A 23,486-nucleotide genomic window follows, 5' to 3' on the forward strand; every position below is an offset into this window, starting at 1 on the left:
ATATGGGGTTGTCGAAACCAACAAAAAGTAAAGTCCTATTACCTCAAATTATATCTTAATGACAAGCAGATCGATTTCACAAGGATTGGATGTAAAAGTTATGTAACTTCTACATTTCAGTAAAATGGTGGAAGTTTTGAGTTGAAATATTAAGCTAATCACAGAAAAATTAAACTGGTATATCATAGCAAGAATTATACAAGCAATGAGTGTAATCGTTCATCAGATTATGTATTATAGACTTGTTCATAAAAAGAGTTTTTCTCATTTCATTCCAAAATTAAATGGTCATGAGTGTCGATACGCACCAACACACTGTTTTTTCATAAGATTAAACTATTATAAGAAGTTACATGAACTAGTTACTAATCATCTATTTAAGTTTAGTTACGAGCATAGACTCAATCTTCAGTTACATCAGGCTAAGACAAACGCTATTCATAGCCGATGATCGGATGTCGACGATTTAGCAACCCACAACAATCAACAATTAAGTAGGCAATCAATTGAAGTGTTGTTTTCTACCTTAACAAAATCAAGGACAGTTACAAAATCCCTAATTTCGATTGGCTACTTACTATTAGGTTGACGGGCCCATAAATTCGGACAACCAAATAATGAGAAAATGAATCACATAAGGTTTGCATAAATAGAAATTAGATGATATTAAAAGATTCGACAAGTCTCAACGCAATTCGAGCCAAATGATTACAAACTCATTGCTCGAATGTAAAATTTACTAACTACAACAACAAAAATAAACCCTAGAGGTTAAGATACCTGATGAAATTGAAGAAAACACCAACAAGCGCTCCTAAAATCACCTCGTGCTCATCTAGTTCATTATTGGTCGAACCCCCCCCCCCCCTCAAAATGACGATTTTGATGATTTTTGTACTCTCTTTGATGTAACCACTCGAAAAGGGGAAAGCTACACGATGTTGTGTTGACTGTGACCTACCACGCGACCTAGGCCGCACACATCATTTCACCCTCATGCTTCAGGTCACTATATTGAGTTGCATGCACTTCCAAAGAGGTACGTGAGTTACCTCGCGATTTGGGTCCCCCTGTTTGAGTGAAATTCGTCATCATCCTCGTCTCTACAATGGCCCCAATTCCCAAACAAACAGATACCCTGTTTTTGCATAAAACATCGTTTTCCCTCTTTTTGAGAAACATTTGAATTCATATGCCTTTTTAAATCGTTATTTGAGTTTATATGCCCAAATCACATTTGATGAATATGCCATGATTAAATTCTCATTCAAGAAAGTATGCTTAGACTTATAACCCTTTGAAATATATGTTCTACTTGTGAAAAAAAATCACCCTTTAGACATGTGACATTGAATCTATCAATAACCGAGATTAAAGAGGTCGTCTATTTATAAAATATCATCATATGCAGCGGATTCGATATAAAAACAGGTTCAAACACATGTTTTTCATATATATTGTCCATATCTTAACAAAAGAGGTGGACGGGACCTTTTGGTCCATATGATTTTCCTTATTCCAATTTTGTATACTGGTCCTTCAAGTTTTCCAAGTTGATACTCGACCTTAACACAACAACTTTTCTCTCAAACAAGTCCTAACAACCTTAAAAACAGTTCAAGTAATTCTTAATCTCCCTTTAACTAAAATGCTCTTCAAATGTATAGGCCATCTAAGGTAATATATGTCTGCAATATGCATAAGTGTGTGTTTATACATGTATAAACATCTTTTACGTTTGGGTATGTCTTTAATCACATGAAAGGGTAACCGACAACTCTTCCAAGCAGAAAATATCTGGTTTCTGCCAGGCTATCCTCAATAGTACACCCTTCACAACATGTGAGGTGATCAATTCTCACAGATACACACATCTAAAGAATTTCTTCATGTTACACTTGACGCTAGGGGTGCTCAAAAACCTGACCAACCCGATCAACCCAACCCAACCCAACACGAAATTATTCAACCCGAAGTAACCCAATGTCTAATCGAGTTGTAAAATTGTCAAACCGTAGGTATCAGGTTGATATTGGGTTACTATTATTTGAACCCAACCCAACTCAATGAACCCGATATCTTTTTATTTCTTGGATTTAATATGATTGTTGAATTTCTATTGATATATACATTAGACAATTACACTATCATGTATGCTTTTCATATACACATATTTTCATTCTATTCACATCTCTATACAACTCATTCGTATATATGTTCAGTAACTGTGAACATATATATGTAAATTGAGAAAGTTAACTGAATGTGATATACGTAAGAAATATGGATAAGTTGTATCAAATGGTTGATGATGAAAAAGAAATTATGAGTAGAGAAATAACATATTCAAGGTTAGAAGAATATTTTAATGTACCAAAGTATCAACCCGACCAACCCGACTAACCCGACCAACCCGAGGGGTTGGGTTGGGTTAAGATTTTTCCAAACCGTAAGCATTGAGTTAAGTTGTTCAAATATCTTCAACCCGATCAACCCAACCCATGAGCACCCTTACTTGACGCAACTAGAATGACATGTTTGGCTTAAAATGTATGTCTCCACTAGATTACATACTTGCTTTTAACATGAGGGTAAAAAAGATCTTACTAAAAGGATACTACATAAGGGTTGGTTCTTGGTTGAGTTACTCGATTTCGGGTGAGGTTTTGGTCGAGGCAAAACCGTTATCGAAAAGGAGTAGGATCGCAAAATTTGGAAATATGGGGCAATTTGGGCAAGTGTTTAATAGTCTAGGGTAGTTTTTGTAAATTCATACCTTTTGACCTTGGATCTTTTTTCCTCTTATATATATACATTCATGAGACAGGATTACCAGTGACCATTCCAAGCGGACTTGAGAAGTCGAAATACACAAGATTCGCGGCGGAAGCAGATATAGGGCGCCGGAGCGGCTGAAGGCGCTGCAACTGGTGGCGACGTGGGTTCTTCTCCGATCGGTGGCGCCGTGGTGGTAAAGCGCGAAGAAAGTGAGGAGAGAGATTATTTGATTCGCTAATTTCGAGCCCTAATTGTATTCGAATCAATATGTATTCACTGAACTGTTGAGGTTATTAATAATTGGCGGAAGGACATAATTAATAATACAAGAAGACCTAAAATGGCGGAGATAGGTCAAGAATCGGTGGAATTTTCGACTCTGGTGAGTCGAGCTGCAGAGGAATCATACCTTTCTCTGAAAGAATTGGTGGAGAAATCGAAATCTTCCGACATGTCGGATTCCGAAAAGAAGATTAGCATACTCAAGTATCTTGTTAAGACTCAGCAGCGCATGCTCCGACTCAATGTTCTTGCCCAGTGGTGTCAACAGGTTAGCATTTTCTTTATATGTCAGTGCTATTCACAGAACATCGTTGCCAGGTGTTTCAGTGGACTGATAGCATTGTTGTTCTGAAAACGTAGTTTCATCTACCTTTTTGGTGTTGTCATGGATTTTTTACTTTTAATCCAACTGAATCTGAGAACATAGACGCCTGTTTAAGTAGTCATTGTGAAGTTTCACCTGGTAATTTGAGGAAGGAGAAAATTGACAAGTATACAATACCTCGTACAAGAGCAAAGTCGGTTTTAATTTTGTTACAAAATACATTTGCAAGTTACCCACACTCCAGATTAATAAATCTTAGTTGAAGAGAATATTTCATAAGACTTTTTAGTTTAAGGGCATGTGTGGTAGTCGTCGTTCCATCTATATCAATTTGGTTGTGTAAACTTGCTTTCTTCTTGTAATTTTCAATGCAGGGATGTTCATAAATTATGTTTGTTGATAATATGTGATGCACTAGAAACCCGTGCGAATATTATATCCAGTTATGATAATTAGAACAGAGAAGAGTGACAAAGATCAACAATGCAGATTTAAGTTCTAGTTAGTAACATTAATTCAGTGGACATGCTATGGTTTAGAATGACATACAATGGTTTAGTATGTTTGGGCACTTGATTAGTTAAAAATTTTCTTTCTATATGGGCTTATTAGCTTTTCTTCTGTAAAGTTTGAATGATGGATAAGTGGTCAGCTAGATGAAATTACAGGTTGAATTGTTACTTTGAATGCTTGAAACTTCCTTTCTAGTAATGAACCAAAAACTTCGTGTGTTTCTTCAATTTGGACCACTTATCATATATGACTAGTAACGATCGGTAATATTTAATTAGATATCTAATCTTCTACTATTACTGAAGGCTGAAAAGGAAACAATTGAAAATGTATTTGTAAATGGCTGAAAATGGTCAAGAACACAACTAGTTCTGTATGTAAGATTGTCATTGTTAGTGTCATTGGCATTAATATTATGCATGCATATATGCGCATAATTATACTACCATAGTATCATGCATACAAACATAAATCGTTCTTCCTCCTTCCTATGTTTATTATCCTGTTTTCACACAAAGAGTTAAACTTTTGAAATCTAAAATTGATAAAGTATATTTAGCTTATGATAAACCATAAATGAATACCTTAAGAATGGAAAGTGCTCTTAAAACTCATATCAATTGGAAGATCAAGGTTCAACACTCAATAATCAAATTTGTATGATAAATATTGGACGAAGGAGGCATTGTTACGTTTTGACATCTATGTTAAATTAATTACACACACAATCTTGAAAGTATGACCTTCTGATATGCAGGTGCCACTGATACAATACTGTCAGCAACTTGCTTCAACCCTGTCAAGTCATGAAACATGTTTCACTCAAGCTGCAGATTCAATGTTTTTCATGCACGAGGGACTACAACAAGCTCGTGCTCCAATTTATGATGTTCCATCTGCCATCGAAGTTCTCCTTACCGGCACCTACCAGCGTTTACCCAAGTGCACAGAAGATGTGGGTATCCAGAGCACGTTAACTGATAAACAGCAGAAGCCTGTATTGAAGAAGTTGGACACTATCGTCAGATCAAAGTTACTTGAAACTTCGCTACCCAAAGAGTTCTCTGAGGTCAAAATTTTCGATGGTACAGTACATCTTTGTGTACAAGGAGAGTTTAAGGTACTGCTAACTCTCGGTTATCGTGGACACCTTTCAATGTGGAGAATATTGCATTTGGAGGTACTTGTTGGTGAGAGAAGTGGTCTAGTGAAGCTTGAAGAAACAAGGCGATTTGTTCTCGGAGATGATTTGGAGCGCAGAATGGCTGCTTCTGACTCTCCTTTTGCAACTATGTACTCTATTTTGCATGAATTTTGTGTAGCTCTTATCATGGACACTGTAATAAGACAAGTACAAGCACTTAGGCTAGGCAGATGGAAAGATGCAATTCGGTTTGAGCTCATATCTGATGGTAATCCTGGTCAAGGTAGTGCTACTGGCTCTGTGCAAATGAATCAAGATGGAGAAACTGATTCTGGTGGTTTACGGACTCCGGGACTAAAAATTCTTTATTGGTTGGATTGTGATAAAAACAATGGGACATCGGACGCTGTATCATGTCCTTTCATTAAGATTGAACCAGGGCAAGATCTGCGGATAAAATGTCTCCACAGTGCATTTGTCATCGATCCTCTAACTAACAAGGAGGCAGAATTTTCTATTGACCAGAGCTGTATTGATGTTGAGAAATTGCTACTAAGAGCTATATGGTGTAACAAGTTTACTCGCCTGCTTGAAATCTATAAGGAGTTGGGGGAAAATAGTCATATTCGTCGAGCCGCGGGTGATGTTCTCCTTCACTGCCCCGTTGATCAACCTGGTGCTGAATACAAAGCGGTCAGTCAAAATGAAATAACTTCTTCATACTTCTCATTGCAATTCTTCTATTGAGATTCTTAGGTCTATTTGTTCACACCATTTGCATTTGCATTTGTAAGTCATGTGACTTCTTGAGAACAAATGATACACTGAAACGTTTACCGTAAAAGACCCCAATGGCTCACAACTTATGATCAAAGTCAATACTCGAGGAAAAAGTTGCAAATGGTTGGTCTTATTTGTATTTGATTTAAGAACTTTGTGGTGGCCCATAAATGCAAATGTGTCTTGTGGTTTAGCTTTCCATGGCCCTCTTATGTTCATTGCATGAAATCAGGCAGAAGCTGGACCGCTGGAGTAACTAAAGAAAGAGTGGTGCTTAAGCCATTCAGAGTGTCTGTTGTCTTTGTAGTCGAAGTGTGTGATTAACATAGTTGATCCCTTTCATAAGAGCATCTCCAACAACTATGCTAAAATAGAGATTTTAGAGATTTAGGGTATATTTTTGCCCCAACAGCTATGCTATACCATATATTAACATAGAGAAAAGAAGAGAGAGAGGGTAGAAATCTCTAAATTTGGAGAAATTTTTAAACTTGGAGAAATCTCTAAAACTCTATATTTGAGAGAGAAATAATATTTAATTCTCTCTCACCAATAGGAGACATTGAAATTAAGTATTAAGGAGAGAGAAATAATATTTTATTAAATATATTGAATATTTTAATAATGTAGTTAATGATTTAATTGCTAAAATAGAGTAGTTGCTGGAGTTGGATGTAATTCTTTTTAGAGATTTAAACTTTTGATTGTTTTAGGATATTTATAGCATAGCTGTTGGAGATGCTCTAAATTTAATCTTATTACCGCTTAGAATTTCTAAAGCATAATATGATTCTACATTTGTTTGATCTCTGTTGGCTTTTGGTGAAGTATAGCATTAGTAGATTTAGCGAAACTAAATCTTTGATTTATTTTCTAATTCTACATTTTCCTTTTATGTTGAGAAATTGCTTTAATGGTAGCAGCTGAGTGGGAAAGGATTGAGATTTTAGTTCTTGCAGATCTGTAGCTTTCTATATTATTATAAGCATTAACCCTCTCTTTAAGACGATGACTACTAATTGATTATATGTGTGATCTACACTCTTACAGCCTAATGATTGATCATAGTGATTGTAAGCAATATTCCGTCTTATCTTTCTTTTTGTTTTTCTATTTTTATCCTCTATGCTTCAGCAGTATCTTTTATCAACGTCTCTCTCTCCATCTCTCTCACTCTCTCCCTTCTTGCTCTGTTCCACCATGATTGCCAGGAAATTTTCAAATCCTAACCATTCAATTCTAGCTATGTGCCACTCTGTAATATTCTGTGGAGTTATTTGTTCAATTTGTATTCTGTCTACATGCATACACGTGGATCGAAGTTATGCCATAGTGTTCTATATTTAAGTGTATATACCAAGTGGTGGAAGTTGTTAGTGTGGTGGGTGGTGGCTTGCATTTGGTGCTGGTTGGGTTGGTGGGTGATGTAGCGGTAACTTGACTGCTGTTTGCTAATAAAGTAGACAGGGAAGAAGATGAAGAAGCAAATAGCTGTTGCCTGGTGGTGGTTAGGTTATTATGTTTCTGTAAAATGTATGTGCCACTGAGTGGTGGTTGCTGGTTGTGTTTCATGAAGTTCATAGTAACATGCTTACAAGCTATAAGTTAAACAAGGTATACATTATACATTGAACATATAAATGCTTATCACACACTATATATGCAGGCTTATTAAGTATCTCATATCTTTTCACACCTAAGATTTCTAGTTTTCACCTAGGTAAGGGTCCTGAAGCTTGAACATTGGGACTTTAAGACTTATTGCTACAAGCCATTACATCACTGTCTTGGTAATTGGTATGCCTTTGTTGCCTTTAAATTTGGATTATCAGATTACTTAATTGATTGATATTTCACTTTGCACTGTTGTACTGATGAGTTTATATTTCCTTCTGTAGAGTGTAAAGCTTAGAGTTGTAGACTAGTTAAGATATCATCCTCTGTATGTTTCAGCTGTACTTACTCTTTCTATCAAACACCCCTTCTCATTTTGAGCTACTCAAATTCAGTGCCCTCTTTCTCATACAGACATTGCATTAATATTAGAAACTACCTTCGGTTGAAAAGTAATAAAGTTATATAAAATCATGAACAATGTGAAGAAAATCTTCCCCACTGTTGTAACCATGGTTGCCAATGTGGCATCAAGATGCTGGCAAGGAAGCTAGACAGAAGAATGCCAATGTGGGTGGCCACTGGAAGACCTAGAGACTGAAGACATCTTTTAGCAGTGTAAGTGTCTCAATGGGCTTCTTATAGAGAGGAAGAAAGGGAATGAATGTGAAGCAAGAGAGAAGACCAAGTGGCATAAGAATGCACCCTGAGTGCACCAAAATGGCTAATTGGCACCTAGGCAGTCCTGCAGCCATGGCTCTCAATTCCTTTAGTTCACTGACTTGGTGTCTGCTTGATTCATCAACCCAGCTTGTCTGCCATACTATTCTGAGAATGTAGATGTGCATAGGATAACAGTCATATTGAGCTTCTGCCCTAATAACGCTAGCTACCACTTGAAAGTCCAAAGCGATAATTACTAAGCTCAAACTCCACTCAGTTAGAAGCCTTCTTTCAGATGATTAGTAGGTTTTAAAGTATTACATCACTTTAATCATTCAAACTGAATCCGCAATACTTCATTTCAGATTATGACGTGCTTATACAGTTGATCACTCACTTGGTTGATGTGCTATATTGCTTTGTTTGATTTCTATCTGCAGGACAATAAATCAGATTCTGAAGGGCAGGAAGTACTACGTGTTCGTGCCTATGGTTCATCATTTTTTACACTTGGAATAAATATAAGGTCTTTCTCCAACCCAAACGCCGATTGATTGTTAAATGTGGTTAGTGTGACTGATTACTTAATACATGTTTGCTGATGACCTTGTCAGTTAGCAAATTCACTTGGCTGAAATTTGGATAAACCATGTCACTTAAGTAGAGATTGTTTTGACAATTCCATTACAATTATTAAAAAACTGTTATCGCATAGAAGGTTTTCTTATAGCTATTCTGTTTAAATGTAGAGTTGACGTGCTAAAGAATTAACACCAGTAGTGATCTACAGGTTTTTAACAAGAGCTAATCTCATGAAAGTATAATTTCCTCTGTTTTCAAAATTGAAGAGATTTTCTTCCTTTGATTGTCTCCTGCTCATTGAAATTCAAATAAATATCTGCTGTTACACAACCAGATATCAATTGAGGACATGTATGTCACATGTTTTCCATATTGGATGGTTAATCAAGGGCTGCAAAATGAAAATCTGAATATTTTGTTCTTGCGTGTCTCATCTCTATTATAATGAATGGATATACTAGGCACTCTCAGAAGCGAAGTCATAAGATGCCACTACAAAAAACATGCACCTGACAAAGTGACAGGCTATCTTGGTAAATCATTAATGCACATCTAAGTATTCTGTTCTTGCGAGTCATTTTGAATGGATACACTAGGTTTTGAGAAGCAAAGTCATAATAGTGCTCGATTGGTTTGAGCTTGGGCTCCAAAGGTCAAAAGTGCCTGGAGGTCCCAGTTTTGAATCCAAGGAGGAATAAAAATCCCCTTGTGGCCATGGAGGTTCAAATGCGGCGACTCCAGGCTACCCGCGAAGCGGGTGGTCGCCTTGGGATTAGTCGGCCCGCATAGCGGGTTGGATATCCAGGTTAATAAAAAAAAGATGGCACCGACAAAAACATTCTCAATCCACTAGTTTTTTTTTTAATTCTCTTGAGGAATAGTTTGTTTTGTATAATCATAAAAAACTAGTATATCTCAAATTATTAAACTCATAGATGCAAATGCCCACTTTCCTATCTAATATGTATTATAAAACACATTTTTTTCTTTTAGTTTATAAGGAGAATGAGTTGTATAATCATATAAAACTATAAACTCACATGCTCATTTTCCCATCTACTATTGTTATAAAACACATTTTTATGTAGTTTTGATAGATAGAGTGAATGCTGGTTCTTGATACTGTCCAACAGCATGAGCAACTGGTTTGATAGATAGAGTGAATGCTGGTTCTTGATACTGTCCAACAGCATGAACAACTGGAAACATCCTTTTGTTTTTGTCATCAGGAAAAATGCACAAGTATTCAAACTTTCTAGTAGTGAATAGTGTATATTACTATTGTAAGTTAGCCTGGCCAGTTGAGTTAACCTATGCATGTTCAGTGGATTAGCCGAGGAAAAATGTTTGGGTTTGAATTTTGTTGCATGCGGATGGTTTGATAAGATGTCTAGTCCTTTTCCTTTTTGGGCGTATCAGTAAATTGATTGTTTTGCTTCTATATCCTCCAAAAAGAAAAAAAATCTGAGAGTTCTTCCCTGAATGAGAAATGAAGCACTTGGGTTCTCTCAATAACTAGAGTGTATTTGGATGGCGGCTCCGGATCAGCCTCATGGAAACCTTATATTCCTTGATAAGGTCTGCCATGCGGAAACACACTTTAGTGGCTCTAGCTAGTCGTGACCAAGAAACTGCCGGTTTCACTTTGTGGGGAAGGAATGCCTAGCTTTTAAATTTATCTGGTAAACTACTAGGAACATCATACCTGAAAAGGTAGAAAGAATTACAATCCCCAAAATCAAAAAAAATATAAAAAACGGAAAAGGCTGATTTTTTGCTCCTGTATCTTCCAAAAGGAAAAAAGAATCTATGAGAGTTCTTCCCTGAATTAGGAGAGCACTTTGGGTTCTCCTACAATAACTAGAGTGTACTTGGATGGTGGCTGAAGATCTGCCACATGAAAATTTTATATGCTTTGAGGTCTACCCTGCTGAAATACTCTTTATGGCTTTTAGCTAGTTATGACCAAGAAACCACTGGTTTTTGCTTGGTGGGTCAGGATGTCTAGCTTATCCATTTATTTAGTAAACTACTAGGACGGTTATACCCTAAAAGTTAGAAAGAATTACAATCCCCAAAATCCACATAAATATAAGCGCCAGACTTCTTGTTCTTAATGAAAAAAATGACATTAAATTCAAATAAAAAGATTGGCTAAATGGGAGTCTTGGGCCCAGCGCTGCACAAAGACGTCCACACATTTCTAGAAAAGCCAAGGGGTTTTTTAAGTAAGCTTATAGTTATAGACTGTTTCAAGAGACATTTGATAGAAAACATAAATTCATACTTTGTACTCACATCTTTTGATGTTGCTTCGAAGAAACAAGTTAACTTTGTTATTTAAATAATCATACTTTATTCTTGTGGAGGATAAAGGTGCAACAGATTGTGCTTTTATTACTAAAGAAGTTGTTGAGAGATGCATGGACAAATTTTTTTATATGTTTCCAAAGAACAACCTTTCTTGGGAAGTAAATAAAAAAAAATCTTATGCATATGATTACAAATTCACCATCCATTTTGTTAACTACAATTTTTGCTGGGCAATTCTGACTTTTTACTTGGTTACATCCATTGAGAGTGAGATTCAACCATGTACTTTCGTTTACATGTACTGCTGCATGCTTAATATTGATGAATGAATCTCCACGAGTTCCGGCATTAAGTATGTAATTTCATATCTGTATGTATTTTAGTGGAAGTGTTTGCATATGTGAAGTTTATTGTTTATTCAGTGCCTGGAATTTTGCTTAGCCTTCCCAATTAAACTATGGTTCTTTTTTAACTATTGTAAGTAGTTAATCTCTTGCATACCTGCATCATATACAGACTTCTGGAAAAGGGTTTTCTGTATTTCCAATGTTTCAATGGATATGAATGTAGCATTTTTCATGAAAGATGAAGAAGCTTTATGTCTGTCAACTTACCTCTTCCTTTCTGACTTGCAGGACTGGGCGCTTTCTTCTTCATTCTTCTAGAAGTACCATTGCACCTTCAGCACTAAGAGAATGTGAGGAAGCACTAAACCAGGGAAGTATAACCGCAGCTGAAGCATTTATTAGCTTGAGAAGCAAGAGCTTTTTGCATTTATTTGCATGCATTGGGAGGTTTTTAGGCCTTCAGGTATTGTCAGCTGCAATTGAAGTTGTTATGATAACATATATATATATATATATATATATATATATATATATATATATATATACTGATATTGTAATCATGAAGAAGAATGTTTTTGTCTGAAATCTTTAATTAGCTGAAGAACTAAATATATTATCAGAAGAGTTGCATTGTAGATCCCATATGAAAGTGCATGTAACTCATATGTGTTAGTGATGACAGAGGTTGGATGCAAAACCTTAAGAGGTTGCAAGTATATTAATACTGTGATCGTAATAGGAAAGACACCAAGAGGTTGCAAGTATATAATTTTTTCTAGGCTTTTGCTCAATTTAGGCTATTATATCTTCACGACATGTTAATTTATGAACTTCCAGGGCAACTTTTCTATCCCTTCAAATAATTTTCCTAGCATATTACTCGAAAGCTGATATCTAAATTTTATGAGATCAACTCCAAAACTTGCGAGTCATGTATTGGCTTGACTTCTCTATAATATTGGATTTTACTTGGCATTCTAGGTTGCTGTTTTCTTGGCATGTAAAAGAAAGAAGAAAAAACCTATATTACTTCTGGTAATTTGTTAATATTCAAATTCATATGGAGAGGTACTTTGCAAGCAATCTTCTACCCAAATGCAGTACTTGCCTGCTAAATACAGTTTGGTTAGCTATGACTAGTTATATGGTGCTGGTGCCCTTTCATGCATTTCCAGCTGTATATGTTAGATTGCTTTTTGCAAACGGCCTGCTAAAGTTGTTTTGAAGCTTTTGACTGTGGTTCAAGTTTTACAGATGTGATGTATCAAACTATATCATGTTAATCTTCTCTCTTTTTTTTTTACTGTTCTGCTGGCTTCCACATCATTGACTTGTGCTCTGTCACAACTCACAACTGCAAATTACCTTATTTGATGAGCACACTGTCCTTCACATTAGCAGAAGGGAGAATACCATTTGAACCGATGTAAAGCTCATTTGTCATGAGAAAGTTGAATATAGTAACATCTGCCCATGTCAACGTGTCACTGTAATGCGCCCTTAGATAACATCCACAAATTCAACATTGTGATCTCCAGTTTGCTACTACGTCATATCTTCGGTTTTCCAAAGCTTCTATCATTTTCTATTTTGTCTTAAAAACATATAGACAGTTATGTGGGCCAATTTATTCTTGCAGGTGTATGAACATGGCTTTTCTCCCGTGAAGGTGCCAAAACATATCTTAAATGGTTCTAATATGCTGCTTATGGGATTTCCTGATTGTGGGAGCTCTTATTTTCTGCTGATGCAACTTGAAGAGGACTTTAGACCTCTTTTTAAGTTGTTAGAGACTCAGGCAGATCCACCAGGAAAACCTGAATCATCTGGTGTCTTGAATCAAGTTACTCGCATTAAAAATGTTGATGTAAATCAAATGCATATGCTGGAAGACGAACTCAATTTGAGCCTTCTTGATTATGGTGCCCTAACACTTCCTGCAAATGCTGTGGGAACTAATCAAACTTCTGAGAATGGTCTTTCTGATTTGAGTGTTGAAGGTTCTGGTCTTCTATCTGCTTTTTCTTCAATTGTGGACGAAGTCTTTGAGCAAGAAAGACGATCCTCGGCACCTGCCTTTCCTGTACAGAGTTTCAACACTACGTTTAATACTACCACTAATCACGGGTCTGGACCAACAATAAGTTCGTCTCCCAAGTGGGAAGGAGGGCCACAGATGTCTCATATTGATAATCCTGCAGGTTCCAGTTGGAATGGTGCGTTGTATCCTACGAGTAACTACAAGGGTAGGATACCTTCTGTTTCCACCAGTTCAATCGCTCCTGCCCCTGGAAGGAGCACAGTCATGAAGAAACTGCCAGCTTCAAAGTCTGATCAAGATTTGGCATCTAGATCTCCACATTCTGCCGAAGTGGGTTCTTATATCACAATGGAAGAGGATCAGCTGGGAGTGGCAGGTAGTCGGTCTTCTCGGCTATCATCTCTACCCCAGTCAAGTGGCCCTCGAGTTTCTGCAGCAAGTGCAAGAGCAAATGCTTTCAGAAATTCAGTTACTGGGACTCCAGGTGTGTCATTTAAAGTTTCATCTAGCTTGTTGGTTACAACTGAAAGTATAATTTTTTTCACCTACCATGTTTAACTTTACATTACAATAATAGTGATGAATTCTATATGGCAGTTTACATTAGATACTCCTCTTTTTTCAGCTCCAGCCCCAGATTCCCCCATGTGCACTAGCTCCCTTCCTGCTGTTGTATCTAAATATGATAATGGATCACGAAAGCGTGCATTGATGGACATGTTAGACTTACTCCCATCACTCAAATGCCCAGAGATCCTTGAAGGATCTTTCAAGAGAAGAAAAATCACAAATTCAGTTTCTACCCAACGGTCTTCATTGCAGACACAAAGTCCTTTAGGTGTTGTCAATAATATTGAAAAATACAGATACGTGAATCTTATAGCAGAAGCAAATAAGGGGGATGCACCCTCCAGTATATATGTGTCAGCTCTTCTGCATGTTGTCAGGCATTGCTCCCTCTGTATCAAACATGCTCGTCTAACTAGTCAGATGGATGAACTTAACATTCCATATGCTGAAGAAGTGGGTCTGAGAAATGCTTCTTCAAACATATGGTTCAGGCTCCCATTTGCTAGAGGTGATGCATGGGAGCACATATGCTTGAGATTAGGACGACCAGGAAGCATGTATTGGGATGTCAAAATTAATGATCAACACTTCATGGACTTATGGGAGCTTCAGAAGGGAAGCACTAGTACTCCATGGGGTTCTGGTGTTCGGATTGCCAATACATCTGACATTGATTCTCATATTCGTTATTATGCGGATGGTGTTGTTTTAACTTACAATTCCGTTGAATCCGATAGCATTAAAAAGTTGGTTGCAGATATTCAGCGGCTATCTAATGCTCGGACATTTGCTCTTGGAATGCGGAAACTACTGATTATAAAATCTGATGAGAAAACAGAAGAAAGTCGATCTAGTTCTGATGCTAAAGCACCACCAGGAGCAAAGAGTACTTCTGAAGCAGTTGATAAATACTTGGAACAGATGAGGAGGGCATTTAAAATCGAGGCAGTTGGACTAATGAGTTTGTGGTTCAGTTTTGGTTCAGGGGTCCTTGCTCGCTTTGTTGTTGAATGGGAGTCTGGTAAAAGTGGCTGTACAATGCATGTATCACCTGACCAACTTTGGCCTCACACAAAGGTATGTCCTCTGGTCTCTGTACTTGGTGTGCAAAACTACGTTCCAACCACGTCGTAGCAGTTGCATGTTTTATATCAGAATGTCTCTATTCCGCTTCCCAGATTAGCGGATGGACATTTGAATGGACGGCTATTAAGGAACTTGATACTTGGCAAGTCTATTTTTCCCGGACACCCAATTCTATCTTCATTGCAGCAAGAAATTGAATATTTAATGAACAACTACACCCTTGGAATACTTTGATCGTTGGCCATAGGATTAACCCCCATATTTGTAGTATCTGTTTTCCTCTCAACTGTTGTGCTTTTCCCAGCTCGAATCCTTTTAAACTCAAATCTGTCTCACTTTTCTGTTATCCACAATTATATTCTCCATCCTGTTGCATCATTATCAGAGTTCACTATAGATTTTATTAGTGTAAATCTAGTACTTCTAAATTTCAAAAGTCGACATAAATTGATTTTTTCTTTTTAGCAAGTTTGTTTTCATATCCTTAAATTTGATCGTGCAATATGGTTACCATTTTAATCTTCCACATGCCAAAATAATATATGTTAGTTTTGAAGTTTAAAAGTAAAATATCTTACACCAAAAAGTCAAATATGGATGATTTTTTGTTTTGTTTTTAGGAATGAAGATTTTCTACATAAATTCATGAAAAACATATTCAATAGGGAAATACCTGAAGTATATAAGCAGGACGCCCTCTCTCTACCCCACAATTCCCAGTCGTAAGCAGCTCAATTTCCTTTCCTTTTGTAGAACTTGTGACGTTCTTCAACTCCATATTAACTTATCCCCACGTTCCCTCTTTTTTTGTCTACCTTGATTTTGCTAAATCAAACATCATAGTTTAGAAGAAAATCAAATGTGTTGGTTTCTCCCTCCATCCTTTTTCTCTCTCTTCTGGACTCCAGTAATTATGGTCATTAAAAGTTATAAAATTATCATTATTGTTACCATTTTTTTAATAAATAAATCAAAATTTGACTGTGGGGATTCTTTTGGTGGTCGTCACGTAAATGGTGCTAGTGTTGCAGGGCTGGAGTGCTGGTTGGGTAGATGTCATTGCCACCACTCCGTTTCTGCAGTTGCAATATACAATGAATAATGTTGACTAGTAGTTCAAAGTATAATAGGAAGAGACAGTAATCTCTCACTTTAGCCACAGGGTATCTTAGTGTCCAAGATTATCCTTAACTGAAATGAATCCAAAATGCACTGTGTAACAGTATGGTTATGTTCTGTACCCTGCTTTTCACAGTGTATCGGTGCTTCTTAAAGGGAGAGAGGGGTGGAGGCATTGGGTATGCTAAAATATCATCAAAACTAACCTACTATCATCTATTGCAATCATATAAGATCACATGAAGTGTTTCACATTGCTATGGTAGTTGTTTTGGATTAGTTACATATTTTGCAGTTGTAGCACACATGCAATTCTCTTCCTGTAGTTTTTTTATCTGTCCCCCGCCCTACCCTCACTGCTCTTCCTCAGCCAATATATATATATTCGAAGTATATAATAATTATATACGACTGCAAATTAAACTCACTCCCACTCCTCACCTTTAGTACCTCTAAGAAGGTTTTGTTACTGGATAACGCTCCAATGGTCCTCTTGAGCCATATATTTTTATGTTCTACAAATAACAGCTATTATGTCTTACACTCTGGTTGATTGGTTAAAATTCTTTATTTTCAGTTTTTAGAAGATTTCATCAATGGAACTGAAGTTTCATCCCTTTTGGACTGCATTCGCCTCACAGCTGGACCCTTACATGCTCTTGCTGCTGCAACACGTCCTGCACGAGCTGCTCCTGTTTCCGGGGTCCCTGGTTCTGCTTCATCTGTACCCACACTATCAAAAGCGAGTGTGTATGGGCAAATGCCAAACAATTCCAATAATGTTGGTCACAGTTCTGCTCCTGGTGGGAATCCTGGTGCTTCTGCCATCAGCACTCTTGGAACTCATGGTCATCATGGGTCTGCAATGTTGACTGCTGCTTCTGCGGCTGGGCGAGGTGGCCCTGGAATCGTTCCTAGTTCCCTGTTGCCAATTGATGTCTCTTTTGTTCTTCGTGGTCCTTATTGGATACGGATAATATACCGCAAATATTTTGCAGTTGACATGCGGTGTTTTGCTGGAGATCAAGTTTGGTTGCAACCAGCAACACCGCCTAAGGGAGGTCCTACGGTCGGTGGATCATTACCTTGTCCGCAATTTCGGCCCTTCATCATGGAGCATGTTGCTCAGGAGTTGAATGGCTTGGACCCTAATTTCACTGGTGGTCAACAATCAGTTGGACCAACTAATTCCAACAATTCTGGTGCACCTTCCAGTCCACAAGTCTCGGCATCGAATGGCAACAGAGTGAGCCTTGCAGGTCCTACTGGAATGTCTCGTCCAGGGAACCAACCAGTTGGTTTTAGTCGTGCTACAAACGCCATGCCAACATCATCAACTTCATCTTTAGGAAGCTCAGGATTGGCTCTGCGTAGACCACCTGGTACAGTTGTTCCTGCTCATGTTAGGGGAGAGTTGAATACAGCCATTATTGGGCTTGGGGATGATGGAGGTTATGGTGGAGGATGGGTTCCTCTTGTTGCTCTCAAGAAGGTTCTTCGAGGCATTCTGAAATACCTTGGAGTATTATGGCTATTTGCACAATTACCAGAACTCTTGAAGGAGATCCTTGGATCGATTCTAAAGGACAATGAAGGTGCACTCCTAAATTTGGATCAAGAGCAGCCAGCCTTGCGCTTCTTTGTCGGGTAAGAATGAAAGTTTAAGCACTTGAAACACAGTTAATCACTTGTATGCTACTTTGTAGTCAAAATACGTGATCATGTTACTGTTTTAGGTTTTAATTATGTCAAATTGGCAAATATATCGTAAATGTTTGTGATGATCCTTACTGGAATTAAGAGTTTGACTGCAGAAAATTAGAGTTATAAGAGGGAATTGATGCATAAATCAGAGAATTGGTAGACAGATAATTTTAGGCAACATCCATTTTCAGACTCATATATATGATATTCAACTTCTATTGCAACAAAGTATATGTACGCAAACAACGATCTGACAGACAAACTATATCGGTGAAGTACCTGAATGTTGGCTGATGAAATTTACCTTGCTATGTACTTAGGGACTATCAAGTAATGGCACTTTACCCCATATATAACTACTCATAATGACCATTAGGGCTAATCCTGATGATATTTCTCACCTCATTTCATCTATGTCCTTGTGTATTTAATCTGAAGTTTAAAGGTGACATGATTGGGGGCATGTTCTCTATTATGATTTATGGGCATTCCAACTAGTTTGAGCTTTAACCAACTATTTGTTCTTCCGTTTGCTGGTACCAACCCCTTCTGAAATAGCCTGTGAAATCGGTACTCAAAAATGACGGTATGTGTTACGTTGGGTTCCTCCTGGATCATAAACAAATATAAAGTCCATTTCTCACTTCCCTTTGCTTAGTTTGGAAAATGGGTAATTTATATTTAGAGTGTACCTTTGCATACAAGAAATTACCACTTAAATGGCAGTTTTCTTGCATATAAAATGGAAACAACCAACAATTTCATTTCTGTTTGATATGCTGGAACATGTATCCCCCCCCTCCAAAGTCTGTCTCCACTCCCAAAATTAAGTGCCTACTTTCCAATTCAACCCTTAATTATGAGATGGAGAAATACATTACTCTCTTTTATTAAGGGTAAAATTGTCATTTAGTTGATTAAGAAGTGTTATAATTACGCATTTTGAAAACTGTTTTTTTCATGGACATTTATTTTGGGACAGAAGACGTATTATGGTTGTTTGGCATAAGAAAAATGATGGATTTATATCCGATGGATATAATAGTTCTAAAGCTGGTCATGTTCTTGTATTTTTTATATTAACTTAAATATCTTTCTGCAGGGGGTATGTATTTGCCGTTAGCGTCCACAGAGTTCAACTTCTCCTCCAAGTTCTTAGCGTAAAACGGTTTCATCATTCACAGCAACAGCAGCAGAACTCGGTTATTGCTCAAGAGGAACTAAGCCAATCCGAAATAGGCGAGATATGCGACTACTTCAGCCGTCGTGTTGCATCCGAACCGTACGACGCTTCACGTGTTGCCTCGTTCATCACTCTACTTACGTTACCGATTTCCGTTTTACGAGAGTTCTTAAAACTAATAGCATGGAAAAAAGGTTTGGTTCAGACCCAAGGCGGTGACATTCCACCCGCTCAGCGATCAAGAATCGAGCTATGTCTCGAAAATCATTCCGGACTGTACACAGATGGCAACTCCGATAATTCTTCAGTGTCCAAAAGTAATATTCATTATGACCGCCCTCATAATGCCGTCGACTTTGGTTTGACTGTCGTTCTTGACCCCGCACACATACCTCACATTAACGCTGCTGGCGGTGCCGCGTGGTTGCCCTACTGCGTTTCCGTGAGGTTGAAGTATTCATTTGGCGATAACCCGAGCGTTTGCTTTCTGGGAATGGAAGGCAGCCATGGTGGACGGTCATGCTGGCTCCGTTTGGAAGATTGGGAGTATTGTAAACAGAGAGTCATTCGGATGGTGGATATGAACGGATCTTCGGGTGGTGATGCAAACCAAGGAAGATTGAGAATGGTTGCGGATAACGTGCAAAGAGCACTACACTTGTGCCTTCAAGGATTGCGGACGGGGGGCGGTGGCAGCAGTGGTGGCGGCGGCGGGGTTGCTACCGGAGGCAACACTACATGACAAAGGTGATATGTTTCTTATATACATGTGTGTTTAACCATGAATATAGTGGAGTTGGGTTTGTAATGGTATGGTTTGGGGCTTAATTTACATGTATTATCCTTAGGTTAAAAGTAGGGTAAAGTTTTCCCTGTATAGGAAATGTTTTCATTTTCCAGTTTGTATAAACATTTTGTCCTGTCCACTTCTCTGAACAATAACAAATACTAGTTTCAGTGCATTCAAATCCAAGTAGGAATAAAAATTCCCTTGTGGCCACGGAGGTTTAAATGCGGCCACTCCGGGCTATCTACAAAGTAGGTGGTCGCCCTGAGATTAGTCGGCTCGTATAGCGGGTTGGATACCCAGGTTAATAAAAAAAAGCAGCTGGGCACCAAGTTTATGTTAGAACTTAGGTTTAGGATGGCTGCTGGCTGACTAGCCGAAGTTGATAGGTTAAATGACAATGTTGAATGGATGGGGTTTTTGGTCATTTATGTAAAATATAAGGGATATAATTAGAAAAGAAAAGTGTTGACATTGTTATGTATGGCGTTTGACCAACATACCTGTAAGCTCTAAACGACGATGTTTCAAAAAAAATCGTAATGAAATCTCAAGATTTCAATGGAATCCCACAACCGACAGATTTAGAAGTCTTGCGGATTTCAATTGTTTCGATCGCATCTTTACCTTGCCATTTTCATCTCTACCCTCCTATCAATTCTTGTAGAGGATTCTTGACAAAATCTTTTAGAGCATCCACAATGGAGGTTATTATTGAGATTCATCTTATGGTGTCTTTGGTTTCTAGAAAAAAGATAGAACATGACTGAACAGTCGTTCAACATTTGGTAAGACAAGACTGGATAGAACATGACAAGTGAAATGAACAATTTACCCGTAATGAGTTGTTTATATAGTTTGATTAATTTATGTAATTTATTAAATTATAATAAAATATATCATTAATAAAATAATTATTTTTATAATAAAATATATCATTAGAAAGATTTCGTCAAAACAATTAAAATAATATCAAAATAAAAAGTTTATATAGTTTCCAATTATTATTTTATCTCTTTTCCACATTATTTTTTTATTATTAATATATAATAAATTATATAAATCTATACTATATTATAAATCATTTGATAAAAACTATTAAAAACCATTTTTTATGCATGAATTACTGTTTATCGATACATATTACTTAAAATTCAAGATTACAAATAAATTGTGCGTAAGTACAACTTATTAAAGCTTCATGTTTGAATTCGTATAGTTAATTGCAGATAAATATAGTCAAATACAAAATAAACGTTTCATTTTAAATATAAAAAATATAAAATATAATTAGGATAATCATTCAGTTGTAACAGAATACTCAATTATAATCCTTATAAAAAACTATATTATTAAATCAAGAATAAATTACTTCGTTATTATATCTAAATTAAATTATAATAAAAAAATTGAATTAAAGAAATTACACAAAAAACAAGAACTTTAGTCGGTTTCTTCCAACCTTCATCCCATAATCCAAATGATGATGCACAAAACACAAATCCTCCTCAATGTACCCCCAATCCTAACTTTCCTATAATGAACCCTAAACAATTTTCAGATGCCAGTGTACCAAAATTCAAATTTCTAAAGCTATCCACTAAATTTTCAAATGCATTTTACCCAAATCCTACTACTACTCCTTCTCAATTTCCAGAATTTTCTACACAACCAAATCTCGTGCCGGAGCAAGCAAGCGGTTCTAAAAATGAAAAAAAAAAAAAACGATGGACAACCAAAGATGATATATTGTTGTGTAGTGCTTGGCTCAACATAGGCAAAGATGCAACAATTGGTACTGATCAAAGTAAGCTAAATTTTTGGAACCGTGTACTTGAATATTATGATGTGAATCGTAACACGAGTTCTCAAAATAGTAGGAATTATCAAGCACTTCAAAATCGTTGGAGTCGATTGAATCATGTTGTTTCAAAGTTTGTTGGCTGTTATGAACAAATCCTACACCGAGGCGAAAGTGGGCTGAAAGAAGAAGACAAAAAAATAGCGCATTAGAGTTATATAGCTCATTAGGTGGAAAATTCAATTTCTTGCATGCTTGGGTTGAATTGCATGATCAAGAAAAATGGATAAGTCAACGAGAGAGACATGTAAAGGTTGATCTAGTAGAAAATAGGGGTCAAAGAGAACAAAAAACGATGGCTCGGGTCAATACATCTCATCATCCTCAAATACAAACACGTCGACCCCTGAGCTAACGTCGATTTCTCATCCAATAGGAAGGAAAGCTTCAAAGGATAAAAGTAAACAAAAATCTTTATCAACTAACTCTATCGACCGTATCGAAGAGGCAATGAAAAAACAATTCAATCTTGATGCTAAAAAAATAAAAGCAATGAACAAATATACAGAAGCTATAAAAGCACGAGAGAGAAAGAAAGAGGAAAGAGAGATAGAAAGAAAGATGAACTTAAAAAAGAAGAATTGACAATCAAGTTGATGGAAATGGATCTTTCAACTATGACAGATAAAGATGTAATTTTATTTGTGTAGTTTTATTAATCGTGTGTGTTATATTAATTATATGTAATTTTATATATTTGATTAATTGTAATTTTACGTAATTATAAAACTCAATGCTTAAATTAATTTAGTTATATTATGTTTTTTTAAATAACATATATACATACATAGAATATTTTTTCATATAAGAATAATTAATGTAATTAATAAATATATTGATATTATTATTTTATAAAAATTAATTTAGTTAAATAATTAGAAAAAATGAAATTAGAGAGGAGGTTGGTGGTCGACATAACTTTCAATGTCAATTGCAAATTTTGCAATTACTTTCCTACATGATAGCTACAATTATGACAAAACTTTATTTGTAATTCCACTGTAAGGCACATGTGAGTGGTATAAGATGTTGAAAAACAATGAACGATTAGTAACAGAGATCAAAGACCTCTTCACGACTAAATTATCACAAAAGCTACTTGTGATTGTCCTCCAAGAGTCTCCCTTAACTAGGTCGGAACTTCCAGACCTATAGTTTTAGCTCTTTACCCCGCCCCTCCTCTTCCCACTCTCCACGCAATACAACAAAATTGGGTTTATAGGACGCCCCCAATCTCTAAGCGTCCCAATATACCGCTTTATATGACTTAATTTATAGGAACAAAATATAAAGCGTCATATCTAAAGATGTTATAATAAGTTTATATGACGCTTTTTGGCGTCTTAACAAGTTTTTAGAACATTTTTAATACTAAATGTCGCATTAGCAACTTTATATGATATATATATATACTTTTAAGAAAGTGTTCCTATAAACTCAATTTTTATAGGACACTTGTTTTTATATTACAGTTTTTCAAATAATGTCCTATAAAATTGCTAATGAGATGCTTTATATTAAAAGTGTCCTAAAAAACTTATTACGACGTCAAAAAACATCATATAAACTTATTACAACGCGTTTAGATATGATTCTTTATTTTTTTGGTTCTATAAACTAAGTCTTATAAAGAGGTCTATTAGGACACTTAGAATTTAGGAGTGTCCTATAAACCCGATTTGTTATAGTAACGGTAATTACACTCTCAACCCTCCTAATTAACCGGTGACGACATTTGCATCTTATATACAAACATGTCCAACTAAAAAAGAACACTCAAATTATATTGCTTCT

At 36.5% G+C, this 23,486-nt stretch overlaps 1 protein-coding gene across 2 annotated transcripts; it reads left to right on the forward strand.

The window, feature by feature from the left end:
* Positions 1-2,855: 2,855 nt before the first annotated feature.
* On the forward strand, positions 2,856-20,005 carry LOC112529186 (mediator of RNA polymerase II transcription subunit 14). Of its 2 annotated transcripts, none has more exons than XM_025140310.1 (8): positions 2,856-3,328; positions 4,656-5,735; positions 8,540-8,625; positions 11,630-11,804; positions 12,981-13,866; positions 14,008-15,029; positions 16,735-17,804; positions 18,964-20,005. In XM_025140310.1, exons 1-8 carry the CDS (start codon positions 3,119-3,121, stop codon positions 19,784-19,786), a joined length of 5,352 nt encoding a protein of 1,783 aa, XP_024996078.1. In that variant the 5' UTR covers positions 2,856-3,118; the 3' UTR covers positions 19,787-20,005. The 2 variants fall into 2 exon arrangements, with proteins under 2 accessions (XP_024996078.1, XP_024996079.1); XM_025140311.1 differs by having other exon boundaries at positions 14,710-15,029.
* Positions 20,006-23,486: the final 3,481 nt, after the last annotated feature.

Source organism: Cynara cardunculus (genome assembly GCF_001531365.2).
Source record: "Cynara cardunculus var. scolymus isolate 2C chromosome LG 16, CcrdV1, whole genome shotgun sequence".
Taxonomy (NCBI): domain Eukaryota; kingdom Viridiplantae; phylum Streptophyta; class Magnoliopsida; order Asterales; family Asteraceae; genus Cynara; species Cynara cardunculus.